The following is a 22,799-nucleotide window of genomic DNA, read 5'->3' as shown; positions in this document are numbered from 1 at the left end:
GGGTCACCCTGCGGTGTAACTGCAGAGGGGACAGAAAGAAGCCGGTGGATCTCAAGGATACTGTGTAGGTAGAACTCTGGTTAATTGGCTCCATGTGGGCAGTAATGGGGAAGAACCTGCACAGGACTTCCAGGTTTAAGGCATACACACTTGGATGGATGGTGACAGCCTTTGCAGTTCATTTTGAGCTTCCCCTGCGTCATCTGTGTGTTTATTTTTGGCTGCACTGGGTTTTCACTGCTGTGTGGGCTTTCTTCTAGTTGCAGTACTTGGGCTCCTCATTGCAGTGGTTTCTCTTGTTGCAGAGCACTGGCTCCAGAGCACAGGCTCAGTAGTTGTGGCTTCTGGGCTCTAGAGCATGGGCTTAACTGCCCTGAGGCATGCGGAATCTTCCTGAACCAGGGAGCAGACCCATGTTCCCTGCCTTGGCAGGCAGATTCTTAACCACTGAACTGTCAGGAAAGTACCCACATGTCATATAAGTGGAGACATGGAATGAGCTCTTACGTTAGTATTTCATTTACAAAAATATGAAAAAATCACAAATGACATCCAAAATACTACTTGAAATTGCAGGGATTTGGGGTTTGTTTGTTTGCTTCTGGCCACATGACATTTCATGTAGGATCTTAGTTCCCCAACCAGGTATTGAACCCATGTCCCCCACAGTGGAAGTGTGGAGTCCTAACCATTGGACCACTGGGGAAGTCCCAGGGATTTCTTACCTTTGCATCACCAGCTGTGAGTTCAATTTCACTCTTTAAGAAGGTGCTTATGAAACATTCCCTGGTAGCTCAGACAGTAAAGCATCTGACAGAAATGCGGGAGACCTGGGTTTGATCCCTGAGTCAGGAAGATCCCCTGGAGAAGGAAATGGCAACCCACTCCAGTACTCTTGCCTAGAAAATTCCATGGATGGAGGAACCTGGTGGGCATCGCAAAGAGTCGGACATGACTGAGCGACTTTGCTTTCTTTCTTCTCTTTCTTATGAAACATGCAACTGGATGTGGAACAAACATGGAAGTGAGTAAATGAGAAAGAAGCCAGTCTAGATGTGGTTATCATTAGCCTTTCAAAATTTCCTTTTAAAGTTAATACGTAAATAAAGGTATTAAAACCTTTTGCTGAGTTAAAAAATATTTTCATAGAAAAGACTCAGCTAAGTGATATTATGATTAGTTTAATCAATGAGCCTCAGAACAACAGGGCTGCAGCCCCAAGGGGCATTTCCGCAGAGGACAGAGACAGTGCTGAGGAGGAACCAGCCACCTAATAAAGCTATGATGTTGCTGAAAATATGTTACCAACACAGGACGATGAGAAAGCGAACTCTGTGCTTGGAATTTTCTTTTCCCACTGCCTCTGGAAGCTGGGCATGTAAAGATTTCTGATTTCTTCTTGATCATGTGTGGACAGTAGTTTCATGTTGCTTTAAAGTCTGTTTTTCGGGCTTCCTGTATAAGAATTAGCCACCTGAAAAGCAACATTTTAATACAGAAATGGAACTTCTTTTTAAGAAATCCTGTGATGAATTCTTTTGCGTGGTAGAGTTTTGCACTGTGATTAATTGTCCTCTAATCAGCTTTTTTTTTTTAATGGAAGTTTGTAACATTTTAAAAATGGGCTTTTCTAATACCTTTTATGTGTTGGTAATCAAATGCAAAATACAGCTGATACCTTGTATTATCATCTTATTCTTGAAAATATGGAAAGATCATAAATAACATTCAAATTATAGCTTGAAATCCCAGAGTGTCTGACAGCAGCTACTTGGATTACAGGCTAATCCCATCCTAACAAACCCCAGCAGATGATCCAGATTCTTGTGTCACATATGCTTGAAGTAAGGGAGCCGTCCACTGGGACTTGGAGAGCCTTTAGCATACAGACATCTTTATTGTTAGGGCATTTATTATTAAAACATTTAAACTACTCAGATATTATTTCATAAATGTGTACATGCTCAGTCACTCATTCGTGTCCAATTCTTTGCAACTCCATGGACTGTAGCCCGCCAGGCTCTTCTGTCCATGGGGTTCTCCAAGCAAGAGTACTGGAGTGGGTTGCCATGCCCTCCTCCAGGGAATCTTCCCGACCCAGGAATCAAACCAGCATCCGTTGTGTTTCCTGCATTGGCAGGCAGATTCTTGACCACTATGTCACCTGGGGAGCCACCTATTTCATAAATATAATTTATTATTTTAAGATTTGGCCTATACAAATATTGCTTCACTGATACCTCAAATGAGATGCGAGGTGTTTAACAGCAGACAATGATAGAGCTCTCTACAAGGCAAAGCAAGGCCCAGCTGCAGCCCCCTTCTGCAATCAAAGAAAAGACCTACCTTAGCCAGGGTCATGCTGGAATCCCAGGCAGTCAAGGCTTTACCTGTGGGCAGTGGCCACCATCCTGTCCCTCTGCTGCTGGGAGTAGAGCTTCCTGCCGCTGTGGCAGAAACTGCTTAGCTCCCAGTGAAGTGCCCCCAACCTGTGTCCCGTGAGGGTTCATAGCATCTCTTCATCATGTAGTTTAGTTGCATTATGGAAAATAGAGGGAGATAGAGGGCTTACCTGGGCAGTGCTCAGTAATGCATAATATCATTTTATATAGGAATTAATTTGGAAATTCACTGGTGGTCCAGTGGTTAGCTCTCCCTGCCTAGGGCCCAGGTTTAGTCCCTGGTTGGGGAACTGTGATCCCACAAGTTGTGAGGCCAATACATAAACAAATAAATTTTTTAAATTAGTTCAGATTCCACACAAAAACCTTTGGAAGCTTCACCTGTTTTAATCTGGGGCCTGTGACTGCAGCTCTCCTCCTGCCTTGCCTTACTCCAGCCAGTTTTCCCGGGTTCTCCTGCTGTAGCTGGGTACAGTTCACCTTAGGTCTCTGGACCCGTTTTTTCATGCATAACATGCGTGTAATAACAGTAATCCGTCACAAGGTTGTTGTAAAGTTTGAATGTGCTGATCCAAGGTAGGCCCTCGGTCAGCTCTCAGTAAGTATTGAATGAATGATTCTGAACAGTGTGCCTTTGCCCTACCTTGTAGCGCACGTGCTGAGGACTCTAGTGGATGTAAACTTTGGTCGGCCCAGCAGGGGAAACCCAGGAGTTCTGGCCCTTCTCGGCCAGTTACTTGACCGTGCTCTGGGCCACACCTCCAGCCCCAGGGCACCTGCTGGCTATTGCCAGCCTGGGCTAACGGCACCCGGACTAGGAAGTGTTCAGGGTGGGTTCACAGCACAGCCCATTCCCACCTTAGAGAAACAGCTCAGACCTGCTTCCCCTCCCCCAGCCCCTTCTACTAGAGCTCTGAAGCTCAGTCCTTCCTCTCCTCATTGGACACCTCAAGGGGAAAAAGAAGGGGCTCGTGGGTTGGTATCCCCTCCTTTGGGGCATGACCTTCTGCTCCTGAGCCCCAGAACCCCAGGTGACAGTTTGAGCCTCCCAGCCCGACTTAAGGCCATAGAGATCCAGCCTGGAACCCTGTCTTTGTGCTCCTAAGTGCCAAGTTCAAGTATTAAGGAATGAGGGTGGGGTGGAGATAAGGGGTGATGAATTCAGATGTGCAGATATTAAAGGTATAGGGCCTAGCAACTCCCTGGTTATCTAGTGGTTAGGAGTACACTTTCACTGCTGGGGCCTGCGTTCAATCCTTGGTCATGGATCTCAGATCCTGCAAGCTGCACAGCCAACCAATCAGTCAGTAGTATAGATCCTAAAGAGGAGAAGCCTTGGGAAACTCCTACACCCAGAAAGAGGAAGAGGAAGAGAGCTGCCAGTGCAGGCCAGGAAGAGTGGTCTGACGGCGTGTGGAGTTAGGGCTGCCTTGCATCCGCCTCCTCAGACCCTCCAGAGGTGTGCCCCTTCCTTTGCTGAACAATGTGAACAACACTTTTGTAAAATATAGTAAAAAAGGATTACAAGAGGTATGAAATGAAAAAAACTCATTAGTATACAAACCTCAGTTTGTTTGTTTTGTAAGTTTGTTTTTTTTTTTTTGTAAGTCCATTCTCTCAGATTGCTTGAGAAGTTTGTAAACACTTACTGTCAATTTCTGTACTTACCTTAGCAAGGACTGGTAAGAGCTGGCACCCCAGCTCTGACCCATGGGTCGCACTTTGAGTGCTGCTGCCTTTCACTGTACAGACCAAGTGGTGTCATGCAATGAAAGGAGCAGAGTGGTTAGGTTTTACCAGAAACTCACTAGTGACCTTTAGGAGGAATTTCAGAAAAAGGATGCACACGGACAGGTTGAGAGAGTAAAGGAAAGAAAAACCAGTGAACTATGGTAAACTAAGAGAATAACCTCTGCTTCTCCTCTCCCCCCAGTTAAAAGTGTTGGCAAGGAAGGAAGGTGAGAAATAGCAGAACTGCAAGGGCCATTGCTTCAAAGGAAGGCTTTTTAAGATAGAGGAACCCCACGCATGTTTGGGCTTCCCAGGTGGCACAGTGGTAAAGAATCCACAGACTCAGGTTCAATCCCTGGGTCAGGAAGATCCCCTGGAAAAGGAAATGGCAACCCACTCCAGTATTCTTGCCTGAAGAGTTCCAACGACAGAAGAGCCTGGCAGGCTTCAGTCCACGGGATCACAAAGAATCAGACACAACTGAGTGACTGAGCGTCGCATGCGTGTTTAAGGAAAGAGAAAGAAGCTAGTGGAAAAGGAAACATTTTAAATGCAAGAAATCCCCAAAGCTTGGCAAATAGGCAGATAGCCTCTGCCTGCTTCTGCCCTTCTGTTGCACGGCACTCTCCAGCCTGTTCCTGCAGTCCAGCAAGCTGACTGTCTGTCTGCCGTTCCCTGAAAAGCACCGAGGTCTCTGTAACCTTCGTCAGGACTTTCTCATACGCCCATCCCTCTTTTGGGGGCACTCTTTCCCTAAGTTCTTTTTATTCTTCAAATCTCAGCTTCAGTGAGTGACTTTCTCATTGAGACCTCCCCTAATGCATCCCCCAACCTGAACTGAACCTCCATATCCTCCCAACCTGTGCTTTTCTGTCATTGAACTTATTTGTGTGTGAGCTGGTTGAACATGTGTGTTCCTCCTTAGAATGTAAGCTCTTTGAAGCAAGGACTCTGACTGTTTTAGTCCTTCATTATCAAACCCTGAGCACAGTGCCTCCCTCAGTAAGTCCAGCACTGGCTACATAAATAATTAGTAGCACCACAACAATAATAAAAATAGCTGGTGTGCTCAGTCACTCAGTTGGGTTCAACTCTGCAACCCCAAGGACTGCAGCCCGCCAGGCTCTTCTGTCATTGGAACTTTCCAGGCAAGAATACTGGAGTGGAAAAAAAAAAAAAAGAATACTGGAGTGGGTTGCTAATTCCTACTGCAGGTATAATAATAGCTAACATTTTAGGTCTTAATTTTTTTGTTGGACTATAGTTGATTTACAATGTTGTATGAGTTTCTGCTGTACAGCAAAGTGAATCAGCCATACATATGAATGTATCCACTTTCTTCTAGACTCCACTCCCATAAGGATCATTACACAGCACTGAGGAGTTTCCTGTACAGTATGTTCTTATTAGTTACCTTGTTTGTATATAGTAATGTGGATATGTCAATCCCAATCTCCCAATTTATCCCCCCTCCCATGATAACTAACATTTGTTGCATGCTCATTAGGTGCCAAGGATTTTATAGACATTCTCTTTTCTATTTTTTGGACAGTCCTATCTACTGTCCTAATTACTATCTACAAATCAGGACACCAAGTTTCAGCTCAGGTAGTTTATCCAAGAAGGAAAAACTTGTGAATGAAGGATTCAGGATCTGTGTCTAAATTTATTAAATCCTAGAACAGCCCATGTGGATGTAGGATGAGGGGAGGGTGGTAATAAGCCAGGCCCCAGACAGAGAGCCAGCCATGTTTATACAGATCTCAGAGTTCGGTGGGGTGCCTCAGCTGACCTTTGGGTGTCTGATTGTAACCACTTAGGTGAAAGAAAGGGGGAGGGACCCAGGCCTCTCCTCTGCTCTGAACTGGCCATCACTGCTCCTTTCTGGTTATTAATGTGTGTTCTGTAGAACATTTGAAAAATCCAGAAAAGCAGAAATGAAGAGAGGCCATCCCTCAGTCCTGAGATAGCTCTATGTTTCACTTCCTTTCTTTTTTATCTCCTCCTTACATATGTTTACTTACAAAGTTGGGTTTGTATTTAAATGTATACTCTACAATCTTTAGTTGGCATAATAACATAAACATTCTCACAAGTAAAAGCCACGTCTCATATTTGAAGATTTTCACACTATCTTACAAGAAACAGAGTTGATTTTGGCATTAGAAATTTTTATAAGAAAAAAAAAAACTTTTATGGCATATATTCTCTGAACCAACCTAATATGATTTAAGTTCTTGGGTTTTTTTCTTCCCACCTTGTACAACCCAGGAAGTCCTATGAGTTTGAAGACTTACTGCAGTCTTCCTCTGAGAACAGCAGGGTGGACTGGTACGCACAGACTAAGCTGGGGCTCACACGCACTTTATCGGAGGAGAACGTCTATGAAGACATTCTAGGTAAGAGGCCGAAATGTCTGCATGAGTCTGTCTGTGAGAAGGAGGGGGAGGGAGGTGGGGCTGGCTGCTTGAAACACACACACGCTGGAAGACAAACATGCACTCAAATGAGAGAGCCAGGTAGGCGGGTGGACGGGTGACCCAGGGTGAAATACGTGAGAGAAAATGAGAGGAAGCACTGGCGATGAATGGCCAGGGAGGCAGCGTGGACACAGTGGGAAACCCACGGGACCTGGAGCCTCAATATCTATGGCTGAATCTTGACTCTGCTACTTGTAAGCTGTGTGACATTAAGCTGGTGACTTAGCGTCTCTGAACTTCGTTTCTCTCATCTCTGAACTAAGGAGGATGATAGATACTTACAGGGTTGTTAGAGGACTGGAGAAGATGGTAGGTAAAATATCTGGCTTGTGACAGACTCTTGGTGAATTGTAGTGATTACTGAACGCGGGAAAACTGAAGACTACTGTACTCATTCCAAAACTGTAGGACTGCGGCAGTAACGCCATCAAACTTCAGACTGAAATATATTTGAAAAGTAACTTTGACCTCGCTCCCAAGAATTCTCTGATTCCAAAACAGGACTCAGATTCACAGAGCTTGTGTGCATTTAGATTTGGTGAGTTAAAATCTTCAGGGAGGATCACAGTTTCAGTGAGATGTCTGCATATGTTGGGGTGGGAGGGGGGCGGGGAAGAAACGAGCTGGTGAGAGGGGAAAACCCATCTGTGTGCCTATGCAAGGGGCAGATCAGGCAGGTACACGCGTTCCTGCATGCACACAGTCATCAGCACTGGAATAAACTCCTAGGTGGGAGGAAACGTGAGACTTGAAGAAGCCGGGATACTAAGCCGAGCTATTTGAATTACTGAGTCCAAGCTGCCAGAGACAGGTTCCTGCCAATGCAGTAGATCCAAAATGAGTACGAGATCTGGAGATCTCTTAGTGTGTGCCTGGCAGGGTAGCTTTCAGTTACAAGGAACAGAAAACCCAGCTGAAACAACAAAGGGAGTTAGTTGGCTCTCTCAGGTTAGCTCCCTTCTCAGCAGGTGTCCCACGATCTCCATGATGGCTGCCATCAGTTCCCCAGGGTCCCTGCCTGCAGCGCAAAAGGAAAGCCTGTCTCCTGCAAGTCCCAGCAAACACCCCGAGGTTCACTCTTACTAGACTGGGTTAGGTCCCTGTTCACCTTCAGAGTCCAGGAATGCCATGCAACAGTGGGCTTAGGCTTGGAATATGAGCCCTTCCAAGATGGTCACTGAGGCCAGGATTCAGAATATTCAGATTGGCTTAAGCTCTGAGACCAGGAGTGGAGTTAAATTCACACATCTGAGAATGGGGAGACAGAGACTTACCCCAGTGAAAACCGAGATCCATTACCAAGAGGAAGGCTAAATGCATAGCAAGACAACACACATCCCCACAAGGAGAGACCAAGGCGTTGGCTAGAGATCTGATAAGGAGAGCTTCCTTGGTGTTCCCAGTTTCTGATCTGTTCATTGCCTTTGACCGCAGATCCGCCCATGAAGGAAAACCCTTATGAGGACGTTGAGTTACATGGTCGCTGCCTCGGGAAGAAGTGTGTCTTGAACTTTCCAGGTTCTCCCACCTCTTCCATCCCTGACACACCTGCCAAGGTATGAGCCCCCAGAGAAACGGTGCAGGGAGGGGGTCCCCAGCACCATGGCCTTGAGCAGGCTGGGGTTCTGGGTTACACGGGAATGCCAGGCATCCTCACTGCAGGCTCCTGGATTTGTTCGTCAGTGGCCTGCCTCCACTTCCTGTCTCTAGTTCTCCTGGAACCCTCTGCTCAGCAAGGCTTCCTAAAGAAGCGTTGTAGTGTCTGGCTCAGAATTCTCCCCAGCTGTAAATAAGATAGTACATCCACGTTACACAGCTGTGAAGAAGAATGTCCTGACATAAAACAAACTCATATATATTTGTGAATGCACAAGAATGTCTCTGTAATGGTCCCTAAGAATGAGTTAGCAGGGACCTCTGCAGAGTTGTCTGGGTATCTAGAGGTCAGGAAAGAACACTGACATTTTCTCAGAATATCTTTTTGAACCTTTTTGAACCAGCAGTTTTGTGGTATGTGCATACAGAGAATATTACTGTACTCTCATACATGATAACTTCAACACATTGCCTAGGAACTGAATTCATATTCTTTTTCTTTAACACATGTAGTTTTATTCATAATGATCCAAACTGGAAACAACCCCAATGTCCTTCAGTGGATGAATGGTTATATACAGTGCAGTACATTTATATGATAGAATATTATTCAGCATTAAAAAGGAATAAGCTGTTGATGTATACCAACATGGATAAATCTCCAGAGAATTATGGCAAGTGAACAAAGCCACTCTCATAGGTTTACATACTACATGATTTCATTTATATGCTTTTGAAATGACAAAATTAAAGAAACAGAGAACACATTAGTATGAATTCATATTCTTTAACATAACATTGCACATTCTTCATAATCGATCCTTGGGCACCCATTTCCCACAGTTCCTCCATATAAAATCTTCTCTACAGCCAAAGCCTACTAACTGCCTCTGATGTCGTAGCTCCAGGAGCAGCAAATGTTTTCTCTGGAGAGCCAGGGAATATGGTCTCTGTTTTGACTGCTCAGCACTGCCATTGTGGTGTGGAGCAGCCACAGACTATATGTAAACCAGTCAGTGAGGCTGTGTTTCAATAAAACTTTATTTACAGACACTGAAATTTGATTTTATATAATTTTCATGACACATAAATATATATATATATATATATTTAGTCATTTAAAAGTGAAACTGTTCTTGGCTCGTGGCCTGTACAGAAACAGGTGGTGGCCCACATGTGGTCCACAGGCTGTGCTCTGCCCGGCCCCGCGCTAGGTCATTTCTGCCTCTGCCCTTGGCTCTTGCCTGGACCTCTCCCTTCTAGTCCTGTAAGGCCCAGCTCAATCATGCCTCCTTCAGAAAACCTCCAGGCCATCTTAGTCCCTGGGACTTGTTTCCCTCTGCTCTCCTGTAACACTCAGTGGGCTAAGCATTCATTTTACACTAATTTGTCTATTCCGTCTTATGACATCTCTTACTTTGATGGTTTGAAGTCTGACTTAAGTCCTGTTGCTGTTTAGTCGCTAAGTCATGTCCAGCTCTTTGCCATCCCATAGATGACAGCGTGCCAGGCTTCCCGGTCCTTCACTATCTCCTGGGGTTTGCTCAAATTCATGTCCATTGAGTCAGTGATGCTATCTAACCATCTATTGAGTCATGTAATATGTCTTAAAAATATCTCCTCAACTAGACTGTAGACTCCTCAAGGTCAGAAAGTATGTGTTTGGTTTCTTTGTGTTTCCCGTAAGTAGTTGTTATACAGTGGTTTAGTTGTTGAAGAAATTAAATGGAGACCAAATCCAGGCTACAAGTATTAGTTTAAATCCCATCAAAAGGATCTGTTTCCAGCCTAAGAAAAGAAGCCAACTTCCTCTCTAGGCTCCACTCAAGGTCAGCGTTGGCTGGCAGGTGGGGGGTATACACATAAGGCCTGATAGTCACAAAGGGAATCTTCCTCAAGACAGTGGAAGGTCAAACCTTTCACAAAGGCTGGATCTTACTGGCCCAAATCAATTGCTACAGTATTTGCCAAAACCAATTAACTGCTGTCTTCTCCTCCTATGGAAAAGTGCGTGATCATGAATAATCCATGACAGCCAATAATTGACAAATAGTTTCTACTTGCCTTTGAAATGTGTTGTTTGTGTTTTCACTGGAATTTGGATGTGCTCAGCATTTAGGGAATCCTTCATTTCCCTCAGTGAATGAGTCTGGCTTAGAAGAAAGCTGTCTGTAGACTTTTTGATGATGGCCATTTTGACTGATGTGAGGTGATGCCTCATTGTAGTTTTGGTTTCCGTTTCTCTAATAATTAGTGATGTTGAACATCTTTTCATGTGCCTCTTGGCTATCTGTCTGTCTTCTTTGGAGAAAAGTCTTAAACAATAAGTGCTGGAGAGGGTGTGAAGAAAAGTAAACCCTCTTACACTGTTGATAGGAATGTAAATTGATAACAACCACTATGGAAAACAGTATGAAGTTTCTGTAGAAAGCTAAAAATAGAGCTACCATATGATTCAGCAATCCCACTCCTGGGAATATATCCAGAGAAAACCATAATTTGAAAAGATACATGCCCCAATGGTCATTGTAGCACTATTTACAATAGCTAGGTCATGAAGTCCATCCGCAGAGGAATAGAAAAGGAAGGTGTGGTACATGTATACAATGGAATGTTACTCGGTCATAAAAAGGACAAAATAATACCATTTGCAGTAAACATAGATGGACCTAGAGATTGTCATGCTGAGTGAAGTAAATCAGACAGAGAAAGACAAATGTCATATAATATTGCTTATAACTGAAATCTAAAAAAAAGGGTACAAATGAACTTATTTATAAAACAGAGACAGAGTCATAGATGTAAATGAACCTATGGTTACCAGGGGGGAAAGGTGGGGGATAGATTGGGAGGTTGAGTTTGACATATACACACTACTGTGTATAAAACGGTTCACTAATAAGGACCTATGTATAGCACAGGGGACTCTGCTTAGTAGTCTGCAGTGACCTAGATGGGGAAAGAATCTAAAAAAGAGTGGATATATGTATATGTATAACTGAATCACTTTGCTGTACAGCAGAAACTAACACAACAGTGTAAATGCACTGTACTCCAATAAAAATCTTTTAAAAAGGAAAAAGAAGGCTGTCACACCCAGTCTGACCCGTTCGTATCTTACTCAGTTCTACCCCACTTCATGCAGGGAGTGAACTCTGTGGCCTCTTCAGAACAATGGAAAACATCTACCCAAAGCAAATCTGCCTGCAGAACTGGGTGATCCTCCCTAGTGTCAGAAAATAAAGGCTTAGTAGCCCTTTTCTCTTTTTTTCCCCAAATGTTCATTTATTTTGGCTGTGCTACATCTTAGTTGCAGCTCTCAGCATGTTTGTTGCAGCAATGCGGGCTTGTTAGTTGCAGCATGCATGCAGGATGGAATTCCCCAATCAGGGATCGAACCCAGGCCCCCTGCATTGGGAGGGTGAAGTCTTATCCCCTGAACCACCAGGGAAGTCCCTTAGCAGCTCTTTTCTTGCCCTTCCTGCCAAGCTAGAGAAAACCTTGGTCTTCTAAAACAGTGCAACAGAGGACTTCCCTGGTGGTACAATAGATTGGAATCTGCCTGGCAGTGCAGGGGACACAAATTCAATCCCTGGTCTGCAAAGAATCTACGTACCAGGGATAAACTAAGCCTGTGCACCACAGCTACTGAGCCTGCACTCTAGACCCAGAGAGTTGTAACTACTGAGCCACAACTAGAGAAAGCCTGCATGCAGCAACCAAGACCCAGTGCAACCAAAAATAAAATAATCAAATTTTAATAATTTTTAATAATTAATTTTTTTTAAAGCAGTGAAACACAATAAGTAATCCTGTCAATGAGAACTTGAAGTCCAGAGGTGCTATCCTGCAGAAAGATAACCCAGTTGCCCAATGCACATCTGATTGCCACTCATATTTGCAGGCTGTTGGGGCCTTTGCAAGTCATCAGGAAGACCGTGCGTCATGCACAGTCCTCTGCTTTCCCACATCTGGGTGTCTGGTTTGTGTCCCCGTCCTTGGCCACAGCCGCAGACCTCTCCACCACCTCCATTAGCGCACCAGTATTCATGGAGCGTCTGCCACATCTGGGCTGCATCTGGGACTTAGAACTTACTGAAGCAATCTTTCCATGACAACCTCCTCTACCAGCCACAGAAAGGTCCTAAGACATCTTGGAGGGGGCGGTTATTTAACTAGATTGTGCCTCTTTCTAGTAGAGAGGTGAGGGGTGACTGGACAGGTTTTCCTCAGACACGAGAGACATGCAGCTGGGGGCCGATGCTGACGCTTACAAACACACGAGGCAAGCTCCTGAGAAGGGGCTGTTTTCTTGTTATTCCCACACGTAGAACAGCACAGCGAATATGGTAGAAACTATTTTTTGTAATAAAGGAAACCTAATGTTCTTTCTTATGTATTGACACTTAAGGGGGGAAAAAATCACTAGTTGACCTGGGTAGCTCACCCACACCACCTTCCACCAACACACCATCTGTCACCTCGCGTGGCTATGTAGGGGCAGTGTCTGGTCAAGCGTGCAGGTCTTGGAGCCTGACTGCCTCTGTTCAAACTCACGTAGACTGCTTGCTAGTTGTGTGACTGTGGGCAAATGATCTTATCGCTGTATATCCGTATGTCACTGGTAAAAATCGGGAATGATAATACACTCCTCTGAGATGGTGAAGGATGGGGAAGCCTGGCGTGCTGCACTCCATGGGGTCACAAAGAGTCAGACATGACTGAGCGACTGAACAACTGAGGGGTCTTGTGAAGGTTAATCAAATTAATTCTTGTATACCACTTAGACTAGTGCCTGCAGCATAACTATTATTTATGTATGTTTGCTTAAGCTATAGAATTAGGCTTTCAATATGTGTCCTTTTAAAAAATTACCTCGTTTTCTAAAAGCAGAACATTCTCACTGTAAAATTCTTTTTAAATACCAACAAGTGTAATTTGAAAAATCATCTGTAATTGGGAATTTGTATTTTTTCTTTATACTCACCTGTATTTTTTTTCTAAAACAGATGGTTATTATGTATATATGTGTGTGTATGTGTGTGTGTTTTAAAAGCCTTTTAACAATTGCATGTAATCCCAACACCCAGAGAAAACCACTGTTGACACTGGTTTACTTCCTTCCAGACCGTGTCACACTGTGTGTGTGTGTGTGCATGTGTGTGTACATAAAAAAAAGATTTGGGATGATATCGTATATACATTTGTTTTCATATATACTTTTTTGCTGCTCTATTACATTTATCATGAATATTTCCCCATGCCATTAATTTCTTTTAAAAAATGATTTGTATTGCCTGCAAGGTATGCCATTGTTTTAACGTAATGCCACGGTGGTACGCTAGTGTAATGTCCCCAGTTGTCAGAACACGCATGCCTGCCTATGTATTCCTGTGGGTGTATAGTCTGAGTGTTCATGTGAATATGTGTACCTGTGGGCACAAGTGAACAACTGTGTGTGTGTGTGTGAATGGCGTCCCAGTGCTTCCTGGGGGAGTCCTCTGTAAGTGAGCAGAGGAGTGAGGTTGAAATAGGTAAAGACGAGGTGGGATATTTTATATCAAGGACCCTTTGGGTTTCCTGCTGTCGGTCTCCTGGGGCAGTAAGACAGGGACATGTGAGGACTGCAAGGGGTTAAGCCACCAGCTGCATTCACAGACAGGAAGGGTGAATGAACCCTGGCTGAGTCCAGGTCAGCTCCGTCTTCGAGGCTCAAGGCACGTAGCTTCCTTGCCACCCCCTCTTCCCTAAGGGGGATCAGGGGGGAAGGGATAAATTAGGAGACTGAAATTGATACGTACACATTAATATATAAAATAGATAACTAATTAATAAGGATTCACTTTGCTGTACAGCAGAAACTTAACGGTATAAATCAACTGTACTCCAATAAAGATTTCAAGAAAAAAAAGTATTTCTTCAATGGCGTTTTCATTTTTTTTTTTCTGATGAGCAAAGCTAAGAATCTTTTATATGTATCTGAAAATTATTATATTTCCTTTTCTGTAAACCTTCAGTCCTTATCTTTTGCCTGTTTTTCTTTTGAATTGTTAGTCTTCTCATTAACTTGTAGCATGTATTAGAAACAAATAAGTTCTATAAATTGCAGATTTTTTATTGTTTTTTTGTTGGCCTTTTGACCTTAGAATGGCTCATTTTTAAAAATCAGATATTGAGGCTCATAGAAGTGAAATTCCTTATATTAGAAGGAATTTCCCTTGCCAGTGACAGGGATAAAGCTAAACTTAAGTCTTGTAACTCCCAGTACATGGTGTCAGAAAGCCTCATTTGTAAAGGTACTGCGTAGAGCCAGGTGAGTTTCCACTTGTCTAAAAAGAGAGTGGATTAGACTTGCATCCTTTATCATCCTCCTTTTCCATAATTGGATGATAAGTGTTTAGGCCCTTAACAGCATAGACGACCTCAGCGTGCCCTTGGGGACTTAGACAAGCTTCTCCTCTTGACCTTCTTGGTCTCCGTCACTGGCAGCACCGCTTATCTCTCAGGGGGTCTCTTTGTATTTATTTACTCTTCTTTCTTCCTCTGCCCTCACAGCAGTCCTTGTCCAAACCTGCCTTTTTTCGGCAAAATTCAGAAAGGAGGAACTTCAAACTGCTGGACACAAGGAAGTTGAGTCGGGATGGAACTGGGTCCCCTTCCAAAACCAGCCCTCCCTCCACCCCCAGCAGCCCTGATGACACTTTCTTTAACCTCGGGGACCTGCAGAATGGTAGGAAGAAGAGAAAGATACCCAAGGTAAGGCTTGCAATAAGCTTTGTGTTCAGGAGTACACCCCACATACACACTACAAGGAGTCTGGGCAGAGATCAAATCACTGGGCCCTCCTACCTGCTTCACCACAGGCCAGGTAGACATGGGGAAGCCAGCAGCTGAGCTAGCTGGTCCTTGGTCATAATAATTGGGGTCCTGTAGGGCTTACCAGGTGGCGCTAATGATAAAGAGCCTGCCTACAATGCGAGAGACACAGCAGGAGATATGGGTTCAATCCCTGGGTGAGGAAGATTCCCTGGAGAAGGAAATGGCTACCCACTCTAGTATTCTTGCCGGGAAAATTCCATGGACAGAGGAGCCTGTCGGGCTACAATCCATGGGGTCTCAAAGAGGCGGACATGACTGAGCGTGCACACACACAGCCTTCCTCTTAGCCCTCCCTTTCCCTGCTTAACGACTCTTATGATCCCAAACTGTGTTTCCAATGCCCATCCTCAAAAAGGGCACATCTCCCTCCTTCATGGCCTCAAAAGCAGAGCCCCCTCCACTGTGCTCTGACTCAGACTCCATCACCTCCCACTGCAGAGGGGCACCGCATGGAGCCTGTGCTGAGGGAGCTCTTGTCAGAAATGCGTCTTTTCTGGGACTTCCCCGATGGTCCAGTGGTTCAGGCTCTGTGCTCCCCCTGCCCGTGGTGCAGGTTCAGTCCCTGGTTGGGGAACTAAGATCCCACGTGCCCTGTGGCGTGGCCCAAAAAAGAATTAAACAATGGAGGGCTTATGTGAACAAGGCTCTCCTCTTTAAAACATATATATATTAAACTATATATGTATCTTTTCTGGCTCTTTTCAGCCCTGAAGGCAAAGCAGGCCCAGTGGCTTGGGTGTGCATGAAGTGTGCTGCTCTTTCTTCCTCTGGTGCTATATTTCCTTTTGCTCAGTGCAGCCCCTGCAATGCCTGGCATTCTATACTGGCCACTTCCGTACCAACTTACTACAGGAGCTTTTTTTTAATATATTTAAAAAACTTTTGTGTTTTGGCTGTGGTGGGTCTTTGTTGCTGCTTTTGTGAGCTTTCACTAGTGGTGAATGGGGCCACTCTCCACTGCGGTACGCTGGCTTCTCATTGCAGTGACCTCCCCCACTGCGGAGCTTGGACTCCAGGCACACGGGCTGCAGTAGTTGAAGCTCTTGTGCTCAGTAGTTATGGCGCATGGGCTTAGTTGCTCCAAAGCATGCGGGATCTTCCCAGACCAGGGGGATCGAACCAGTGTCCCCTGCGTTGCAAGGCAGAGTCCCAACCACTGGACCACCAGCGAAGCCCCCACTACAGGAACTTTTAGAGAAGGAATTCTTCATTTCAGAGTCCGCAGATGGACTTCAGGGGATCATGAAACGCATTAAATCATGTAAAGCTGCATGGATGAGTTTAAGGGGATAAAAGGAAGGGAGGTGGGTTGTCTATAGGTTTCATCCGATTTTTCAAAGTGACCCACTGACCTAAAAGTCAAGGGACATTTTCACCAGCTGGTCCCTCCTGACTCAGTTGGGTTCATCCGTATTTTGAGCCATAATACCACCTCCATCCCTTTCATTCTTTTTCAAGTGAAATTAAGTCACCTTGATAATCAAGAGTGCATTCTGAAGGGAAGGGCAGTCAGAGTCGGGTGACCTATCACCTGCAGCCTGGCGGCTGGGAGAGGGCAGCGAGAGGGCCCGGGGCAGGACTCGGGGCCCGCTCCCCTCCTGTCTCCTGGCCCTGCCTTGCCCCTCCCAGGGCGCACTGCACATGGCACGCTGATCATCGGATGTCTGCTGGATGAGTCCCCACTAGCGTGTGGATCCCTGCCTCCTTCACCCCTGGAGGAGTCGCGCTCTGTCTCCTTTTGACTGTCTTTGAGTCACTGCCCTGTGCTGTCACTGTGGCTGCTCTTGGGGACCCCAAAGTGTGGGGTCGTGAATCACCCTTGCTGCTCCTCTTCTTGTTCTAGCAAGGCCCACACATCTCTGTAATGTCAAAAACCTGCTATCGTGGAATAATTGCACAAATTATTGTGCAGTTACACAATAACTAGTGTAACATCTATACAACCCCACCATTATTTTAGCAAATTAAACAGGAACAATCAAATGAATTAGCTTTAGGTTAAAAGAGCTTTGATACAACTCTAAGTTTGACTGTGTGATCTCTTAATAAGTACTTAATCTCTGTCTTCCACCACCTTCATATTATTTTATTATTTAGAAAAGATTTTTTGATTAAGGAGAGGAAAATATGTGTGCATATATTATATGAAAGTAGAGAGGTAGAAAGAAAAGTAGAATTATTTCTGCCACTTTCTATGTGTTTAATTTACAAGCAGCAGTTTGTTTCCTCTTAGTTTATTGCCTGAAATTAAAGTGAGTGGCACTTAAATAGTGCCCAGGCACTTATTCAAATAGGCTTTGACAGATATAATCAAATCTGGAAAAAAATCAGCTTTGACAGATACAACCAAATCCAGAGAAAAATCACCGTGTTTTACCTGTCACTTTCACAACAACAACAAAATCCTATTAAAACTTTAATCATAAAGGTGAAGTACACAATTCTTCAAAGGAACGCTTATTTTTTTTTATTTTCTGGCTGCACCACAAAGCATGTGGGATCTTAGTTCCCCAACAAGGGATCGAACTCACACCCTTTGCATTGGAAACATAGAATCCTAACCACTGGACCACCAGGGAAGTCCCAAGGAATGTCTAAAAAGAAAACAAATGTCCGCTGCTGCTGCTGCTGCTAAGTCGCTTCAGTCGTGTCCGACTCTGTGCGACCCCAGAGACGGCAGCCCACCAGGCTCCCCCGTCCCTGCAATTCTCCAGGCAAGAACACTAGAGTGGGTTGCCATTTCCTTCTCCAATGCATGAAAGTGAAAAGTGAAAGTGAAGTCGTGTCTGACTCTTAGCAACCCCATGGAGTTCAGCCCACCAGGCTGCTCCGTCCATGGGATTCTCCAGGCAAGAGTACTGGAGAAACAAATGACTAATTATAGTTTATTCTAAGTTTCATGAATCCTCAGTTCTGTCACTTGCTACTTAAACTTAACCTAGACTTACCCTGACTCTTGAGTATGAAGCTTCTTTCTAGATGCTCTGAATCCTTTTCTTGAAGTCAAAGGTTCTTTTTCAGGCACATTCATGACTTCCAGATTTTGGACCCTTAAAACATTTGCTGTCCAAAACCCTGGCTGTTGTGTTTTGATCTAGCAAGAAGGACTACACAGTCTACTCACAACTGATGAGACAGTGGGTTGGTTGGCATTCCTTCAGCTGCCTCTGCTGAACAGAGTAACTTAGAGTCCCTTCTGGAAGCGTGGATGCTCCCCTTGGTTTCTCCCACCTTGGCTATAAGAGGAATGAAGGTCCCAGTGGAGGAGGGGAGAGAGAAAGAGACACTCCTTCCCTGTATTCTCCTAGCAACCCTGTACCTTCATTAACGCAGCAGCTGAAACCGAGCAGTTATTTACTCAGCAGTGTGATGTCCTCAGGATTCATGAATCACGGCACTATCCTTTCTAACGAGAAGCCAGCTCCCTCTCAGCACACACAGCAGGTTTGTGTGGAGCCCTGTTTCTTTGGCAGCCACCATAGCAGAATTAAGTACCACATGACTCTCTGAAACACACCATCTTCCAAATGAGCTTATAGTTAAAAATCTTTTTTTCAACTTAAAAATGGCTTCTAAAGAGGCCAGTACTTCTAGTACAGAACACTTTATATTTTTTCAGAACACTCAAAAAAAAAATTATGTCCTGTTAAAGTTCAGTTATGTGACAGCTGGAGAAATGGGGTTAGTGTCATATCCTACCAGTCAGAACATGCTTGAAAAGCAGAGAAGGCCACTTCAGGGGGGTGTGCTCTTAAGGAGATGGCGGGCTACTGAGAGCATAGAAAGCCACCACACGGCAGGGCTTTGGGGGTGAAGGCAGAGGCCTTGTTCAGGTGGGATTCCTGGTTAGGGAGAGAAGCCGACACGGAGAGTGGGCATGGCCGGGGCTGGACTCCCTGTCAGGAGCCAGAGGGCACAGGTGTCCAGCAGGGCCGTGTCAGGAGCGCTCTGCAGAGCTGGGGGCGTGGACCCTGGACCCACCACGAGGAGACCTTGAGGATAAACCCCCCACGCCCTGCCAGGCCCATGCTTGTAGAGAGGAGCCAGTGAACTCCTTTAGGGAATAGATCAGAAGAGCGAGGCTAGAGATGGGTATTGGCAACTGTGCCCACCTGGGACCCAACACCCAGATTACCATAGCACATCCCTCCTGTTCGTCCCAACGTACAAAAGAATTTCAAGCTTTCCAAGGTAGCTTACAGCCAGCTCGCCTTTAACATCAGTAGTTGGCTCGCCTCAATTATGCATGGGTAGACCTCCCTTTCTCCCAACCAGGTGGAACCCAGGAAGCTTCTGCTCTTGGAAGTTACAGGGGATGCTGTAAAGCCGGATGGGAAGTGACCTGGGGGCCTCCATCACCCAACGGCTCTGCTACAGTCAGCCTGGAGGTTGTGCCGCTTAGGAAGGCATCTGCTGAGCGGCTCAGCTCCTGAGCACCAGGGTGGTCCTGAGAGGCCTCGGCCAGCCTGCAGGAAGGGCAGCGTGCTAGGGGCTGGCCTGACTCCCTGCTGACCCGAGCTTGGACTCAAGAGCCACAACAGCCCTGCTCCCTTCCTGCTTGCTGCTCAGACACACTTTGGCATGGTTCCCATGAAAGGGGCCCTGTCTGGGGACAGCTTTTTTCCTGTCTCTTCCTTTTCTTGTTTTGTTTTGAGGGCAAAGGCTTCTTCCCAAAGCACACTGAGATGGCACTGTCGCAAAGGGCGCAGCCGTCACACCATTAGCCAGTGAAGTGGCTCCCTCTGTGTCTCTGAAGGATGCATTAGAGTCAGACACCACCACCCCCCACCAGAGAGGCTGGCCGTGCTCCTGACGGGTCGGGCTTCTATCTGGCCGAGAAGAATGACTAAAAGATGCCAGTGGGCCAGTGGGACATGTCTCCCCCACCTCCTGCCCCCAGCCCTCGTCTGCCAGGGTCCTCAAAGAGAATGGGCAGTGAGGGCATCCCAGCCCCTCTCAGGGAGGAGACTACTCACATTGGCTTCCCTTCTCCCCCTGTCTGGCAGCTGGTATTGCGAATCAATGCCATCTACGAAGCCCGGAGAGGAAAGAAACGCGTGAAGAGGCTGTCCCAGTCCACAGAGAGCAACTCAGGAAAAGGTAGGGGCCCCGCCACTGTCCCTCCTCCCCCAAGAATCTGAAAACAGGATCTCCCTTCCCCTCTCCTTGTCCATCCATCATGTCAGCCCAGGGCTGCATGCTGTGACCTCAGTGGGGGAGCCACCTTCTTTGCTTAGTTTGCACGGAAGGGCCCAGTATCTTTGACTGGATTTGCTAGAGGTACTATCTGAAGTACAGCCAAGTTAATCTGGAAACACATGCAGTTGGACAAAGACATAATTTGTTCATGACCTTTAAACAGAAAAAAAAAGAAAACAGCCCCTCTGAACTAGAACTCTGGGATTTGTGCTACCACATGAAAAAGTTTCCTGCATTAGAAAGAACCACATTTGCAATTTGTTGTTGTTGTTTTGTTTAGTGACGGATGAGAACAGCGAGTCTGACAGTGACACCGAGGAGAAGCTGAAAGGTGAGAAGAGCCGTTGTTGTGCAGGGTGCGTGTTGGTGACGGGGAAGGTGCAAAGGTGGCCCTTCCAGCTGAGCGTGAGGGGGACACAGCGTCCTTGCAGGAGCTTGCTGGGCAAGGCGTGGGTGTCTGAACCCGGCCAGGTGGGCCTGTGCGGTCCTGAGCCTCTGGCTACACTCTAGAGACTCGGGGTAGCTACCGCTGCGGTGACTCCCTGTCCCTGCACCCATCCGTTACGGGTGTTCTTCACACCTGTGAAAGGTACAGCGTGCTGGCCTGGGACTCCAGAGACCTGGGGCCCTTGCCCTGCTCCTGTAAAATGGCTCTGTGATCTGGAGGAAATCATTGAGATCCAGGGCCTCTACTTCCTCATCTGTTAAATGAAGTTGCTGAAATTATTGGTCCCTGTAGACCTAAGGCTGGTGATCTTAGTCTAGGTCTCAGTGAGTTTTCCACAACTTTTCAGAACCCCAGGGGCAAGCCAGGGAATGCTGTAGTCCAGGGCTGCTCAGCGAGGTGATGGTGACCCACCCGTCTGCTCAGTGGCCCTGCCTCTTCGGCCTCTGACACCCACCTGCTCCCTGACCCGTCTCAGGAATGAGGCCGACCGTTGCAGCGCAGTGGACAGAGCGCACTGCAGAGCGGTGCCAGGAGAGAAGGCAGATGGGAGCTCTAGACCAGGCAGGCCTCTGCCACTTGAGTCACATGGGATGTTTACAAAGCTCCCAGCTCCAAAAGCTCTGGGGTCTGGATTTTGTCCCAGCCCTCAAGAGGAAAGGTGAAGGAAGAGGCTGAAGGGAGGAGTCCCCACCCCATCTGACACAGGAACCCAAGGGTCACTCAAGCCGCTGCCCCAAGTCCAGACAGCAAATCCATGGTGGAATGGAGGCCCCAGGTTCCAGGATTCTGTACCCCAATTAGCCTGGCGGCAGGTTGCTGCTCCTAGAACTTTGGCAAGAATCCCCAGTAAAGAGCTTTATCCTAATTTGTTAAATGTGGGAACGCTTTTGTAGGATTAGGAAAAGTACTTTGAGCTGGGAATTCCATAACCTGTTGCAGCTCTGTGCAGTTTGACATTGGGAGTGAGCCATTTTCAGGTGGTCCTCCACTCTCTGTCTCTCTCTGCTCCCTCTCCAGCCCACAGCCAGCGCCTGGTCAATGTGAAGTCACGGCTGAAGCAGGCTCCGAGATACCCGTCCCTGGACCGGGAGCTGGTTGAGTACCAGGAGAGGCAACTTTTCGAGTACTTCGTGGTTGTGTCCCTGCACAAGAAGCAGGCTGGGACTGCGTACGTGCCCGAACTCACCCAGCAGTTCCCGCTGAAGGTATGGAGTGGGCCAAGCTCTGTGGCCTGCCATGGACTGCAGCATTCTTGGAAAGATCTTACTGGGACTCACGGTTCAGGGAGATGCAGGAGCCCAAGGAACATTCAGTGTCCACAACTTCAAAACTGGGTCCTAATTAAAGTATATTGATTTAAAAAAAAAACGCTGCTGGAGAATTTAGGAAATTCGAGGGGTGTGAGATGCATGACTCCAGTTCAGTTCAGTTGCTCAGTCATGTCCGACTCTTTGCGAGCCCATGGACTGCAGCACGCCAGGCCTCCCTGTCCATTGCCAACTCCCAGAGTTTACTCAGACTCATGTCCATTGAGTTGGTGATGCCATCCAACCACCTCATCCTCTGTTGTCCCCTTCTCTTCCTGCCTTCAATGCATGACTCAAGCAGGGACAGAAATACTCACTTCCTGTGGTCACTATGCTGACGGTACCATTCTCTCCACTGTCTCATCTCCTTATCCGGCCACATCTCTCCCCAGCCCACCCTAGAAGCCTCTTCCCCATAGACTGCACAAGGAGCGTCACATCTGTGTCCATGCTGCCTGTGTCCCCTGCGTGCCTCTGCTTGTGTGTGCACGTGCAAGAATCCTGTTCTGTTCTCACATGGGTCAGTCCTGTGTGGATTTGGCTTTACCATATATTAAAGTGAAAGTCACTCAGTTGTGTCCAACTCTTGGCGACCCCATGAACTGTAGCCCACCAGGCTCCTCTGTCCATGGGATTCTCCAGGCAAGAATACTGGAGTGGATAGCCACTCCCTTTTCCGAGGGACCTTCCCAACCCAGGGATCGAACTTGGGTTTCTTGCATTGCAGGCAGATTCTTTACTGTCTGAGCCACCAGGG

At 46.4% G+C, this 22,799-nt stretch overlaps 1 protein-coding gene and 1 non-coding gene across 5 annotated transcripts in view; one reads left to right on the top strand and one right to left on the bottom strand.

The window, feature by feature from the left end:
• Positions 1 to 22,799, top strand: part of DENND2A (DENN domain containing 2A) — a 99,261-nt gene that overhangs the window by 43,512 nt on the left and 32,950 nt on the right. For all 4 annotated transcript variants that reach the window (XM_055591095.1, XM_055591094.1, XM_055591097.1 and 1 more), the window contains 6 exons: positions 6,405 to 6,532; positions 8,048 to 8,169; positions 14,765 to 14,965; positions 20,095 to 20,188; positions 20,568 to 20,618; positions 21,753 to 21,940. In XM_055591095.1, coding sequence (XP_055447070.1) covers positions 6,405 to 6,532; positions 8,048 to 8,169; positions 14,765 to 14,965; positions 20,095 to 20,188; positions 20,568 to 20,618; positions 21,753 to 21,940 — 784 coding nt within the window. The remainder of the gene's footprint in view (positions 1 to 6,404; positions 6,533 to 8,047; positions 8,170 to 14,764; positions 14,966 to 20,094; positions 20,189 to 20,567; positions 20,619 to 21,752; positions 21,941 to 22,799) is intronic.
• Positions 634 to 706, bottom strand: TRNAG-UCC (transfer RNA glycine (anticodon UCC)). Its single transcript has one exon. It is a non-coding gene; the product is annotated as a tRNA-Gly (tRNA).

Source organism: Bubalus kerabau, chromosome 8, assembly GCF_029407905.1.
Source record: "Bubalus kerabau isolate K-KA32 ecotype Philippines breed swamp buffalo chromosome 8, PCC_UOA_SB_1v2, whole genome shotgun sequence".
Classification (NCBI taxonomy): Eukaryota; Metazoa; Chordata; class Mammalia; order Artiodactyla; family Bovidae; genus Bubalus; species Bubalus kerabau.
This window is presented reverse-complemented; position numbering and strand designations above follow the sequence as displayed.